General features: G+C 47.2%; 1 protein-coding gene across 1 annotated transcript in view; it reads right to left on the bottom strand.

The window, feature by feature from the left end:
• pou6f2 (POU class 6 homeobox 2) overlaps nt 1-14,019 on the bottom strand; it is a 953,197-nt gene that overhangs the window by 109,287 nt on the left and 829,891 nt on the right. The window contains exon 7 of the mRNA XM_072467231.1: nt 5,403-5,612. Within this exon, the coding sequence (XP_072323332.1) occupies nt 5,403-5,612 (210 nt within the window). The remainder of the gene's footprint in view (nt 1-5,402; nt 5,613-14,019) is intronic.

The raw sequence follows: 14,019 nt of genomic DNA, 5'->3' as shown, positions 1-14,019 counted from the left end.
AAAATGGGAAGGCAATGGTATTCATATATACCAAGACCTCACAGTGGGAGCTGGCAAGAAGGTGGGCGGCCTTCAACAGGGCGACAGAAACGTTGCACAAGAGTAATGTATGGTTTGGGGTTGTCTACCGGGCGAAGTTGAGTGTTATGCATAACTCCAAGGACTATTGATTTGACACAGCGGAGGAGACAGGGGCATTCTTGAAGGCTGAAGGACTGGGACTAAACTGAGCTTGGACTTTGTTTTTTTAATGTTGTGGATGGGAGGGTATGGGTCTGGGACATCTGGGTAATATGTTGGGGTTTGTTTTCCTTTGTTTGGGGGTCTATTACGTTGGGTTGTTTGGAAGTACTGGTTGTGGGGGGGCTTTTATGTTGGTTTTTCAGTATTGGGCATGTGGGGGGAGGGGGCTCTGGAAGGGGCCACCTCGCTAGCAAATCCAAGTTGGCCAGTGAATGGGAGCGAAGTGGGGCGGGGGGAGAGGCAGTGGCCATTAGAGACTGTGTGGACAGGTTTTGATGGGCCTTGGAGGTGTGAATGGTGATGGGGGGGGATGTGGAGTATGCAGAGAGAAGTTGTTTCGAGAGAAAGTGGCTTGGGGGTTTCTTGGAGGGGGAGGGGTAGCTGGTTGACGGTGACTAGGGGCAGGGTTAGATCTCACTCGCTGGCTGGGGCTGGGAGTGGTGTACAAAACTGACAGGAGGGGGGGGGAGGGTAAGAGACCCCTGGTCCAAATGGTAATGTGGAACGTGTGGGGTTTGGGTGGATTGGTGAAGCGAGCAAGACTCTTCTCGCATTTGAAGAGCTTGACAGTCAATGAGGTGCTGTTGCATGAGACCCATCTGACAGTGAAGGACCAAGCGAGACTTCGGAAGGGCTGGGTGAGTCCAGTGTTCCACTCGGGCTTTGATAGTAGGGCCCGAGGATGGTTAGCGATACTGGTGGGTAAGAGTGTGAGGTTTCAGATGGAGAAGGTGGTGGCTGACCAGGGGGGCAGGTACGTCATAGTGACGGGTGCTTTGGAGGGGAGGTTGGTGGTGTTGGTCAGCGTGTTTGCCCTCAATTAGGATGATGTCGGGTTTAGGAAGAGGATGGTGGCTGCCATACCGAATTTGGGTTCACTTGGTTAATTTTGGGTGCGGACTTAAATAGTGTTGGATCCGAAGGTGGATCGGTCTAAGCCGCGCTCGCTGACCTCCTCTAGGGGAGGCGAAGGTGTTGGCTGCATTTATGTAGGAGATGGGGGGGAGCAGCTCTGTGGCGGTTTTTGCATCCAGGGGGTAGGGAGTATTCCATCTTTTCGGCAGTGCATAATGTGTACTCAAGCATTGACTTCTTGATTATGGGATGTCGTTGTTGTCGGGGATGAGAATAGCAGAATATTCAGCGATTGTTATTTCAGATCATGCTCCGAACTTGGTATTTGTGGTCTTGGAGAAGGGGCCTGCACCAAGGCCAGCATGGAGGTTTGATGTGGGGTGGTTAGAGGATCTGGATTTTTGTGTAAAGATGGGGAAGGTGATTGATGACTATGTGGGGTTCAATAGGAATGGGGAGGCGCTGAAGGCAGTGGTAAGGGGTGAGATCACCTCATTTAAGGATCAGGTGGATAGGGAGGCAAGAGAGGAGTGGCAGTAGCTGGTAGATAAAATCTTGGAAGCAGATGGAAAGAAAGCAGAGGATCCCAGTCCGGAACCTCTAGTGAGTAGAAAGGAATTGCAGGCGCGGTTTGCACTTTTGGCTACAGGGACAGTGGACAACAGTTGAGGCGGGCGAAGGGGGTAGTATATGAGTATGGGGAGAAGGTCAGTCACTTGTTCGCGGACCAGCTCTGCCAGCAGGCGGCCGTGCAAGACATTGTTTGGGTCGGGATGGGACAGGGGAGCTGGTGGTGGCGCCGGAGCAGGTGAACAAGGCATTTCAGGAGTTTTATGAAAGGTTGTATTGGTTGGAGCCCCCGGAAATGAGGGATTTCTTGGGGGGGGTTTGGAGTGTCCTAGAGTAAGAGAGGAGGAGAGGGAGGACTGGAGGAGCCAATGGTGATTGAAGAGGTTCAAACGGCGATAGGGAAGATGCAAACTGGTAAGGCACTGGGGTCGATGGGTTCTCATTGGAATTTTATAAAAGGTTTTTGGAGAGGGGGCACACTGGCACAGTGGTTAGTACTGCTGCCACATGGTCCGATTCCGGCCCCGGGTCATTGCCCCCGCAGAGTTCGTACATTCTCCCCGCGTCTGAGTGAGTTTCAGCCCCACATCCCAAAAATGTGTAGGGTAGGTGGATTGGCCACGCTAAATTCCCTTAATTGGGGAAAAAAATAATTTGGTACTTTAAATTTTTAATTAAAAAAAAAGTATTTGGATAGGCTGGCGCCACTGTTGGTGGAGTTATTTGAGGATTCAGTGGCTAAGGGGGCACTCCTGGAGATGATGGTGCAGTCTTTCATTTTGCTGTTAAAAAAGGATAAGGACCCGGTGAAGTGTGGATCGTATAGGCCAATATCTCTGCTAAATGTGGATGCCAAGATTCTTGCCAAGGTGTTGGTGCTTAGGTTGGGTGAGTGCCCTCCCCAAGTGATTGCAGAACATCAGACGGGGTTTGTAAAGGGTAGGCGGTTGTTTTTGTATGTGCGGTGTTTGTTAAATGTGGTGCTCTTGCTGTCAGAAGGGAGGGAGCCGGAGGTGGTGGTGGCGCTAGATGCAGAGTTACATGTTTGCGGTGTTGGAGAGATTTGGGATTGGGCGTATGTTTGTGGGGTGGGTTAAATTGTGGTTTAAGGAACTGAAGGCGAGTGGGCGTACGAATGAGGTGAATTTGGGATACTTTCAGTTACATGTCCCCCCTCCTGTTTGCACTGGCGATAGAGTCCTTGGCCATTGCACTGAGGTGCTCGGATAAGCAGAGGGGGATTGTGAGGGGGGCGGCGGGGGGGGGGGGGGGGGGGGGGGGGGAGGTGGAGCATAGTGTGTCTTTGTTTGCCGGTTATTTGATGTTGTACATCTCCAACCCGGATTCCATGGTGGGGAAGATAATGGGTTGCTCAGGAGATTCTGTACTTTTTCAGTTTATAAGCTGAATCTGGAAAACAGTAAGAAGTCTCACAACACCAGGTTAAAGTCCAGCAGGTTTATTTGAAATCACAAACTTTCAGAGCGCCTCTCCTTCATCAGGTGAAGTGGAGTCAGGTTCACAATCACAGCATATGTAGGAGAGACACAATTGGAACATAATTACAGGGGATGATGGAAATGAAGGGCTTATTTTCAGAAGGGCGGTTTGCGAGTTTGGAGGAGTTGACGGAGAAGTTTGGCAGTCCGCAGGGGGAGGCCTTGAGGTATATGCAGGTGCGGGATTTTGCGAAGGAGGTTCCCCCGGCTTTTCCAGTGGCACCGCCCTCCTCGTAGTTGGAGGGGGTGTTGTCAGTGATGGAGGGGGTCATCTCAGCAATCTATGGGAGGATTTTGGAGGAGGATATGGTGTCATGGAGGGGGTTAAGGCCATGTGGGAGGAGAAGCTGGGAGTGGCATTGGAGGAGGGCTTGTGGTTTGAGGTGCTGCGGAGGGTGAAAGCCTCAACCTCATGTGCGAGGTTGATAACAGTTAAAGGTGGTACAAAGAGCACACCTGACGAAGCCGAGGATCAGCCATTTGTTTGGAGGGGGTGGAGGACACTTGTGAACGGTGTGGGGAGGGGTCTGACAAATTATTTACATATGTTCTGCTCCTACCCAAAGCTGGAGTAATTTTGGAGGTTGTTTTTCAGCATGATGTCGGCAGTCCTGTGTGTGGATTTGGAGCCCAGTCCCCTGGGGGCCTTATTTGGGGTGTAGGGCTTACCAGAGCTGCAGACAGAAGAGGGGGCAGAGGTCCTATTGGGGTAGAGGTCAGCCTCTCCGCCCTGTGCCTCAGTATGGCTGGGGGATCTGATGGAGTTCATGTATCTTGAGGAGGCTATGTTTGTATTGAGGGGGCTATGTTTGTTTTGAGGGGTGCGAGTGAGGGGTTCCACAAGAGATGGGGTTTGTTTGTATGACACTTTAAAGAGTTGGTTACTGTCAGCTGCTGAGGGGCGTCGGGGGGTTGCTTTGAGTTACTGGGTTGTTGGAGGATGGAGCATATTTAAAATGTTAAAAATCAAATAAAAATCTTTTTTAAAAGAGTAAATCAAAATCAGAAGAGATGGATATCGGGCAGCTGTTGATATCAACTGTTTTACACCACTGCCAAATGTTGAATTACCTCCAATATGTGACTATTGAGTCTTCATGGTAGGAACCTTACGTGGCCTTGTTCAGAAAACCAGCTTAGTGAAGTAACGTATAAATGATCATATATTCCATAAGACAGGGTGCCCAAACTGCTCATTATCGTGAACCATTCCTTAATTGCTGAATTGTGGGAGGATTGAGAAGTAGATATGTCCATGTGAAATACTGTATTGAGTGAGTGTGTTTAGAATTAGTGCATATGGCTAAAATAGCGGCTCCATAGTTACATGACTGGCTAGTAGCCTGTATTGTGTGAATGTGTTTCAAATTAGTGCATGTTGCCAAAATTGTGTCACCATAGTTACACTACTGGCTGGACAACAATTTATATAGGCCAACACTGCTCAAGGGAACTAGCAATTGCAGGGAATTGTGGGACCTGAAAATGCAGAGTCTTAACATCTGTACCATGGCTGTGATGGAACCTGATCAGAGATCAGAATAATCTGTCCATCATAGTAGATATTAAAATGATAAATAAATACAATATATTTGGACGCTTTATCACAACCTGGACCTTCATTTCTCTTTGTTTCTCTTCAACTAATCACCAGGTTCACATTTATGGTACAATTACCACCAGCCTCCATGACAATAATACAACGTGACAAATTGGTCTCTGTGGATACTAAAATGTCCACAAGACACGGAGGGCTGTTAGCAAACCCCTAAGTGAGATCATTACTGCCAACAGACTTTTGAACTTGTCTTTTTTTTAAACTATTGATATTTCAACTCCATTTGTCACCTTACATCTCATTTGCTGCTTGTGGCATCACTGTAAGATCTGCTTGTGCAGTGATCCCTTACTTCAACCCTAGCTTGTACCATTCCTATTGTCACCATGCGTGACTTTATTAGTGCTTCAGAGCTCAGCTTATAAACAGACTGTCTTGCTGGCTGATTGAGTATTGTTCAGAGGGGATCTGTGGCATTTCGCAAGTGCACTAGAAGACCTATTTACACATTGGACAGTCTTGTGCCTTTGTGCCACTAAATAAATTGGCGCAACAGAATATTTTAGGGGAAAAGCAAAGAGTTGTACCGATGCCTGATTAGTTATCTTTCCTTCTTTTTCTGATTTGATATGGCTTACGGCAGTTATTTGAACTGTAATATGGGAGAAGTTTTTTACCTGCTGTCCCGGTTTCATTGGCGATAGTGTGATTCCCTGTGTATTGATCACTGGCAAAATCTGATTCCCAATCACTGTGGCAATGATCTGACCTTGTGCATTAGTCAGAAGCTGAGGGGTGATTGGTTGCACTTGGATGCCTTGAGTCCCACCTGCACTTTGATTGGGCGACATAGTTGGGTTTGACATCAGTGGGATCGTTCCAATTATCTATAATAAGGAAAAGCAGAAATAAGAAACAGTAAAAACAAGAGATTCAATGTCATTTTCTCTCCTATTTTTACTGTCAAAATAAATAACTGGATTAACAAAACTGGATACTACATGTAGCTGTTTATTTCAGCAGGACAAACCATTCTCTGTTTGATCGTTTTCTGTTGGACTAAACATTGACTTTTTGTTACAGAGTTGTACACTAAATGTTTCCAAAAATGATACAAGAAAATTGTTTGTGACAGAAACATGGTCAGAATTGTATGCTCTGGAGACTAAGTGTGGTGGCGGGCGGGCGGGATTAGCAGCAGTTGGCACTGCTTGGTGGCTCGGGTTCTCGTACACTTACCTTCTGCTGAAAACCTCAGTATTTTTCCATAGGTGAACTGCTTGGCTTGCTGAATCGCGTGGTGGGGCGGGCATTGATTTGTCTGTCCGCCTGCTGTCATTTCATAGGGGTCGATGTATCGGACGCCATATTTAAACACCATCCGAACTCACCGAAGCCCAGCTGTGTGGACGTAAGTTCCGGAGATGGTGCGGGCGGGCGCAGAGGCGGTACTCATCACACAGAGCCGGCCTGCATGCTTCCCAACCTCTGCTTCACTCCATTTCATCACATCCCATCTACCTGTCTTCATGCAGGCTTGCCTTGCCCACTACAAAAGGGAGAGATCCCAATCTGGAGGAGGAACAGCCAACATCTAGGAGCTCTCCAAATTAGAGCAGGCTGCCGCCAAGTTGGCAGGTGAAGACAGAGATTGTTACTGTGGTGGTGACAAGATTGGCCTCTCCCAGCAAACTAGTACAGATGAGCCCTCCAGGAGTTGATCACATCCTGACATTCACAGTCACAGTCAGTGGCATACAATGTTGTAAAAACAGGAATAACTGGATAAACTCAAGCAAGTCTGGCAGCGTCTGTGGAGACAAACAAAGTTAAAGTTTTGGATCAAAATGGCCCTTCGACAGAACATCTGCAGAAGGATCATTTAGATCCAAAATGTTAACTCCAGTTTCATCCAGTGTGAACCTCACATAAGACACCTATCATGTCCTTGATACATTGATGTGTTCAGCCCTGAGGGATGCACGTTGGGTCACCTGTGGACCCCTGGAACAATCTGCTGGCAAAGAAATTGAGTGTAACATTCAGGGGCACTGGCAGAGGATGTTCGGGTCCCTTGGTGTCCCTGGAGCCTCACAATGTGCAGGTAGAGCTCCCTCTGGTAATTTACGAATCTCCCTCAGTAATTCTGGATCTCTTTGTCAGTGTAGTTGACATTTTTGTCCACCACTCTGAACCCATCACTGTTGATGTCTCCATGCCCTATGTGGATCTCACCCAGGCCATCTTGAGGCTATGAGCAGGATCACATATAGAGATGACCCCTCCACCCCATCCCCACCCCGAGGAGAGTTTCAAGTACTCCCCGCTTATTATATTTTCCACAGTTACGTTCCAGTTACAAGCCAACCAACCATCAGCCACCATGAAAGTGGTGAGGGGAAAATTTCAATTTGTTTTTCTGCTGGCGTGAATCTGATTGTTATTCCTTGCGACTGAATAAAGCTTGTAGTCTTACAGTTGAAGTAGATGCTTTATTTGTATGAGTTTGTTGTCTCTCTAGTGCTTATACTATGGCATATCTGAGCTGCCTGTCTGTGTCCTGCTCACCAGCTGCCGTTCCTGTCAAGAGTGACCTCTGACTTCCTGTCTGTCTCTATTTATACATCTCCCGTGCTCCCTCTAGTGATTGCTTAGTTGTATTGCATTTACATTGACCCCTTGCATATATACACAGATATGCAGATCACTACATCCCCCTTTTTTCTTTTACATATTTTCTGCACAGTGTTAAAGAAAATTGTACAAAACAGTTAGATTCATTATGATATGTATATCTATACAAGTGGTGATGATATTGGTTATTATACAAAGCCAATTAATATTTATGAGTCCAATCTTAATAAAAACATTTATGAGTCCAAACTTCATGAATTTGTTCGGTTGAGGGTTTTTTTCTGTTGTTGACGTGGTGATATTGATATTGTAACTTCTTTGCGAATGTCGTCAGTGTTCTTGTATTTTAAGTAACCAACAAGTCATCACGAGGTGTTTGAATGGTCGAACCACTGATGCTGACTGACGTGGACTTTATTCTGTGCTTGTGGTATCGATTTAGTGTGTCATCTGCCTTGAAAGCTGGTGGCGCTTGTTTGTTCTGGAGCAAATGTGAATTTGTGAGATTCGTTGTCATGCCATAGTATGTTTGTATTCTTGTCATTGTTTGGAGTGTGCTGTTGCATTGTCCTTCATGTGCAGAGTTGTGCCATGTTGTACAGACCGTTGTTTCATTGTTGTTGTTTCTGTCGTTTTTGTTCTTATTGTTTTTGTCATGCTTGTTGTTGCTGTTGTTGTTTTTGTTATGCTTCTTGTTGTTGTTTTTGTTGTTGTGTTTGTAGTTTTTGTTGTTGTTCTTCTTGTGCTTCTTGGTGTTTTTGTTGTTGCTGTTGTTGTTCTTGTTTCTGCTGTGCTTCTTGTGGTTTTTATTGTTCTTATTGCGCTCAATGACTGTTCCGTGTGGATAATTTGAGTCATTCTCCAAGTTATTGGTGTCAGTGTCCTTTATGCTGTCTGCTGTTTCATTGAGCGTTTCTTCTTGAGGATTGTGAGAATGATCTGATGTTGCATTGATCTTGGTGACATCAGTCATTTGTGGTGAATTTGATTCCTCTTCTTTGCTTCCTTGGTGCTCCTCCTCTGGAGTCATTTCTGTTTCATTTGAATCATCTTTGGTTTCTTGGTGCTCCTCTTCTGGAGTCAAAATCTTCAAGATTTCATTTCCTTGTGGGTAGTTTACAGTGGATGAGGTTTCAATTGACGTGGTCTCACTGGACTCATGAGTAGCTCTACTCTGGTTGCTAAGTGCTTCTGTACAGACGAGCTGAGATCTGTCAGTCTCGCTGTGTTCCTGCACATCCTGTATGTCGATTGTGATCACATTGTCACTGTTTTCACATACAGTGGGTAGACTTCTTCTTGTTGATTATGTGAGCTGAGTAGACTTTCATAGTCTTCTTTTCTTCGTTCACGTGAGGTGGATAGACGTTCATAATCTTGATCATGCATGGCGTTCGCTATGGAGTCTTTAATTGCTTCCATTTTGGAGTCTGTCAACGAGCTCTCTGTGGAGGCTTGCGTTGTTCTCTCTGTGGAGTCTTTCATCGCTCTCTGTGTGGAGTTGTGCAGTGTTCCCTCTGTGGAGCCGATCAGTGCTCTCGCAACAGAGTCGGTCAGTACTCTCTGTGGGGCGTTGTGTTCTTCTTGGGTATTTGACAGGTTGCTGTCATCCAATGTAGCGACGATCTGCCATTGCATCATTGTATTGGTTTCATCTACCATGAGTAGAGTTGTGTTGAGCTTTGCAACCGTATTGCTGATGCTATGATTAGCATATCCGAATAACTCAGCCATGTCTGAGTAGTATTTTTCGATAAACAAATCATCTTTTTTTGTTTTGGATTTGTTATTGTTCTCTTCATGCTCAACGAACCAATCATCTTCTTTGGTTTCAAATTTGTCATTGTGCTCTTCACTTTGGGTGGTGCAAACTGCTTGTTCCAGGGTGCTGCGAAAGTTATTTTCAACTGCTGGTGGAAGTTCAGGCATTGTTCTGTCTTTCGAGGTAGGAAAATTGGGTTTTGTGGCTTTAAAATTCTTATTTTTAATTTTCAGGCATTTCCTCTTTAAGTGAGCGTGGTCTGAGTCTTCTGACGTCATGGCGCTTGTGACGTGCAGTGTAGGAATCGTTTGCGCATGCACAAATCGATTTTCCTTTATTCGTAAGCTGCACATGCACGACTTGCGCATGCGCAGATCCATCTTTGAACTGTGCGCTCTTTTTGTTTAATTGCGCATGCGCGGCTTGTGCATGTGCAGATCCATCTTCGAACGGTGTTCGATCTTCTTCTGACTGCGCATGTGCGGCTTGCGAATGCGCATAATGATCTGCGCCCATAACTTCTTTTTTCAATTGCGCATGTGCGGCTTGCGAATGCGCATAACGATCTGAATCCAAAATGGCTGTTTTCAACTGCGCATGCATGGCTGTGGTTTCTTGCACATACGCAGACCCAGGTTTGCATCTTTTGTTCCCCTGGGACTTTAAAATGTGCGGAGACGCAATTTTAATGTGGATTTCGGCGTTTTTTTCTTGGTAAAAATTTAATGTTACTTTTTTCTTTCGATCTGCAATTTCCAGTGTTAAACCTTTCTGTTCTGGTAATGATTGTTTGAGTTTCGCGTCACTCATTCCCTGTGCAATTTGGTCTCCAAGCATTGAATGTCTTAAGGCAGCATTATTACTGGTGTTACAGTGATCTACAAATGTTTTGAGTATTACTTCAAATTTGGTGTTGTCTTCACCTTTCAAGTATTTAAAGCCATTATAGATTTCTCTAGCTTCATGTCCTGCTAGGATCGGTGCTATTTTCATTTCTTCTGAGGCTGTTCTCAACTCATTAGCTATGATATATATTTCAAACATTTGTTTAAAACTTTTCCATCTATGACTTAAATTACCGGTTGTTTTCAGCTGCGGTGGAGTTCCAACGAGTTTCATTGAATCAGAGAAGTCATTGTCCGGTACGAAGTTTCTTGTCATTTTGATCTTTCTTGTGTGCATCTTGTGTAATCTTCTAGTAAGCGTTCTGAAGTCTCCTGGTACCATGTGTTATTCCTTGTGTCTGAATAAAGCTCGTAGTCTTACAGTTGAAGTAGATGCTTTATTTGTATGAGTTCATTGTCTCTCCCGCGCTTATACTATGTTACATCCGAGCTGCCTGTCTGTGTCCTGCTCACCAGCTGCCGTTCCTGTGAAGAGTGACCTCTGACTTCCTGTCTGTCTGTATTTATACATCTCCCGTGCTCCCTCTAGTGATTGCTCAATTGTTTTGCATTTACATTGACCCCCTTGTGTATATACACTGATATGCAGATCACTACACTGAATTTTCTAATCCCGCCTGCCTCAAAACCCGCCACTGGTGAGATCAGAAATGGCTGTCCATTGGCTCTGATAGTTAAATGGAATTTCATGGGGATAATCTGAAGGCCAATCAGTCAATCGGTGATCTCCACTCAACTGTACAAATTCCTTTCAGATTTTGCATCTCTAAACAATGCAATGGACATCATTCACACCTGCATGACGTGATTCCAGCTGTTTTTAAAAATAAATTTAGACTACCCAATTTTTTTTTTCAATTAAGGGGCAATTTAGCGTGGCGAATCCACCTATCCTGCACATCTTTTGGTTGTGGGGGTGAAACCCACACAGACATGGGGAGAATGTGCAAACTCCACACGGACAGTGACCCAGGGCCGGAATTCGAACCCGGGTCCTCAGCGCCGTAGTCCCAGTGCTGACCACTGCGCCACATGCCACCGTTCCATCTGTTTTTAAAGGCATAGTCCACATTTGTAAAGTGGAGGTTATCAGGAAGGACCATAGACATAGAGCAAGGATTGTCAATTTATTGATGCATCACTTGAATTACTGCTAGGTGTAGTCAGAGGAGAAGGGGCATATGTTTCCCCAGTTTTGGAAGAAATCTGTGGTTCTCACCAAAGAGGAATGGTTGGAAACAGATGCAGGAGTGAGTAGCAGAAGCGTTGTGGCCAGATCCTGGGTGAAGTTTAGGAAGTAATTTAATCAGGTAACCAGGCCAGGAAAAGTGAGCATATTTGCTGCTTCACCTACATCCTGTGGTACAAACCCCCCATCTTCTCACTCAGGCTCGTTCTGCCTTCTTCAGCACATCACACTGCACACCTTTCAGCAACGCCCAGCCTTAAATTGTTATGACTTAGACTTCATGTCACCCTTTTAACAGAACACACCATTGTGGCCTAAAATGTTGTTGCATTGCAATTTTATGCTAATTTATGAAAATAGATTCATATCGCTGTTGATTGAAATGGATACAAAAGAACACTTCCCTTTATATACTGCAAGTTAACATCATTGCTTTTCTCCCCCTTACCCTGCAGGTAAGGGTAAGATCTCTTCTATTTTCTCTGCTTTCTATCTCTTGCATTCCAGTTCTGTTCAAACCATGAAGTGAATATCAAACCCACTTGAGCTCCCCTCAATGCAGAAGGGACATTAAAAAGGCAAGTTTTCAAAAAATACTTATCTGGATGTGAAGCCAGGCGACAAAGTGCTCCTCCCAATCCCACATTGTGATCACTGCCAGCCACCACTTGATCCTTCTCCTGTTTGATGCTTTGACACTTGCCTTGATGCCCCCGCCCCCACCCCACCCACCGGCCTCCTTTTCCAGATTGCCTAGTCCTCCCAGTTGCATCCTCTTTAGCGACCAGACAGAGAACTGTGATGCAGGCAGCTCATGATTCAAAGGCTCTTCGCGGGCAAGTTACCTGGAGATGCCCTGCAGGGTGTACACAGCTTGTTGGTCTCACTTAATTTCCATTCAAGTGCAGGCATTATTCCCTCTACTCTGTTCAAGCCAGCCAAATAGTTAGGCAATCCTTTTTCAACGAGGCTAATGGTCAACTCCTCTTAACCTCTATCTCCATGGCCCAGAATCCTTTCCCTGCCAATTTCTATTTTACTTTTACTTTAATATTGAAGACACTATGGGGCACGATTCAGTGGCCTTGTTGCGCTCGAGCGAGACAAGGCCGCTGTATAGCGGGAGACGAAAAACGAGAACCGTTTGTGATGCAACCGGCCCGCTCCTGAGGTGAAATCAGGATCCTGCCGTGGCGTGACGAGAAACTAATAATTATCACTTAAGCCCGATTTCCATACAATTAATGGGAGCCACCTCGCATCCAACAGCCACCCGTGATCCAGCGGCCTCCCCAGCATGTGGTCCCGCTAGCGCCGATTAGCACTCCTTTAGAAAATCGTGAATCTGGCAGAAGGGCAGCTCTGGTGACCCTAGGAGATGAGTAGACAGCTTCACTCACAGGCAATGAGCCCGAGGGTACCGGACTTGCTGACCCTGTGCTCGGAGGGGGATGGGGGGGGGGGGGTGCGACCAGACTGTGCAGCCCCAGTTGGGATGGGCCGCCATGGGGATGGGGAATGGGATTGGTGTTCAGCCCACATCACTGAACAAAGAGCCAGAGGCCTCGTCCTGGTTGTGGTGAGGATTTTAAAATTTGTCACAGACAAATGTACACCACTGCCCCACTACCTCGATGGTGACACCCCACTCTTACCACACTCTCTACCTCCCCCACCCTCGATTACCACCTCCCCTCCCCCACACTCCCTCCTTCCCCTCCTTACCCCCTACCTACTCCCTCCCCACCTCTCAGTGCCCTCTCAGTGATCCTCGATGCGCTTTGTCCTCCTTGCTCTACAGCTGTTTCTAGGCGTATCCCCAGGATACACATCAGAGGCTGAGGTAGCCAGCTGCCTACCATATCCTGTGGCCTTTGGTGCCCCTGGCGGGGATCCTCTGGGGGCTCTGGGGCCGGAAGGCCCTGGCGCACTTGCCGTAGGCACACGCACTGCTGTGCCACATTGTACCAGGTGCAGACTGCGACACATGGCATTGTCAGAGGGGTGAAACTCAGGGGAGCTGGTGGCCACCATCTCCACTCCATAGGATGAGCCCAGGTTGGCTCCAAGCGCCCCTTGCTCCTGGTCTGTGCCCATAGGGTCCTGGGGAAGGAAGGGGCGGCTGGATTGAGCGCGGCTGCCCCTGTGTCATCTGGCCCTGCCAACTCTGGCGGCTCCCCAATGTCTGCACCATGATGTTGACTCCCTCAGCAATGCTCCTCAGTGATTGGGCTACGCTCTGCAGCACCTCGGCAATTTCCACCTGCGACTGGAACAAGCTCCGCAGCGCCTCGGCCATTCCCATCTGAGACCGGGGCATGTCCCGCAGAATCTCATCAAGGTCAGCCTGGCACTGGGTCATGTCCCTCAGCGAGTGGGCAGTCAGCCGAGGCCCTCAGCATGGCTGTCACTGACTGTGTCACGCCTTGGACACCATCACAAGCTGCTGACATCTTGCACCAGGCTTCCCACTGCAGTCGCCGCCCCAGCAGTGCTGGCCTTGTGCCACACATTGCCGGGGCTATTACCTGCCCCCGTAGCCTCTGGGACTCCTCCAATCAGCTATGGGCCAGCTGGAGGGTCGCTGATATCCCCCTCTGACTATCACTGCCGTACCCTAACGTCTGCATCTGCTCTAGGTAAACCTGGTCCACAGGCTCAGCATCGGACTGGGACCCAGCTGCATCCTGGGTTGCAACAGACCTCCTGTCTCGCCTGGGCGTTACTGTCTCCACCTGATGTACATCAGCAACTGTGTGGTGCTCACTGGAGTGTGCCCAGAAGCTTGACCACTAACGTTGCCC

The sequence above is a fragment of the Scyliorhinus torazame genome, chromosome 11 (assembly GCF_047496885.1).
Source record: "Scyliorhinus torazame isolate Kashiwa2021f chromosome 11, sScyTor2.1, whole genome shotgun sequence".
In the NCBI taxonomy this organism is placed as follows: Eukaryota; Metazoa; Chordata; class Chondrichthyes; order Carcharhiniformes; family Scyliorhinidae; genus Scyliorhinus; species Scyliorhinus torazame.
This window is presented reverse-complemented; position numbering and strand designations above follow the sequence as displayed.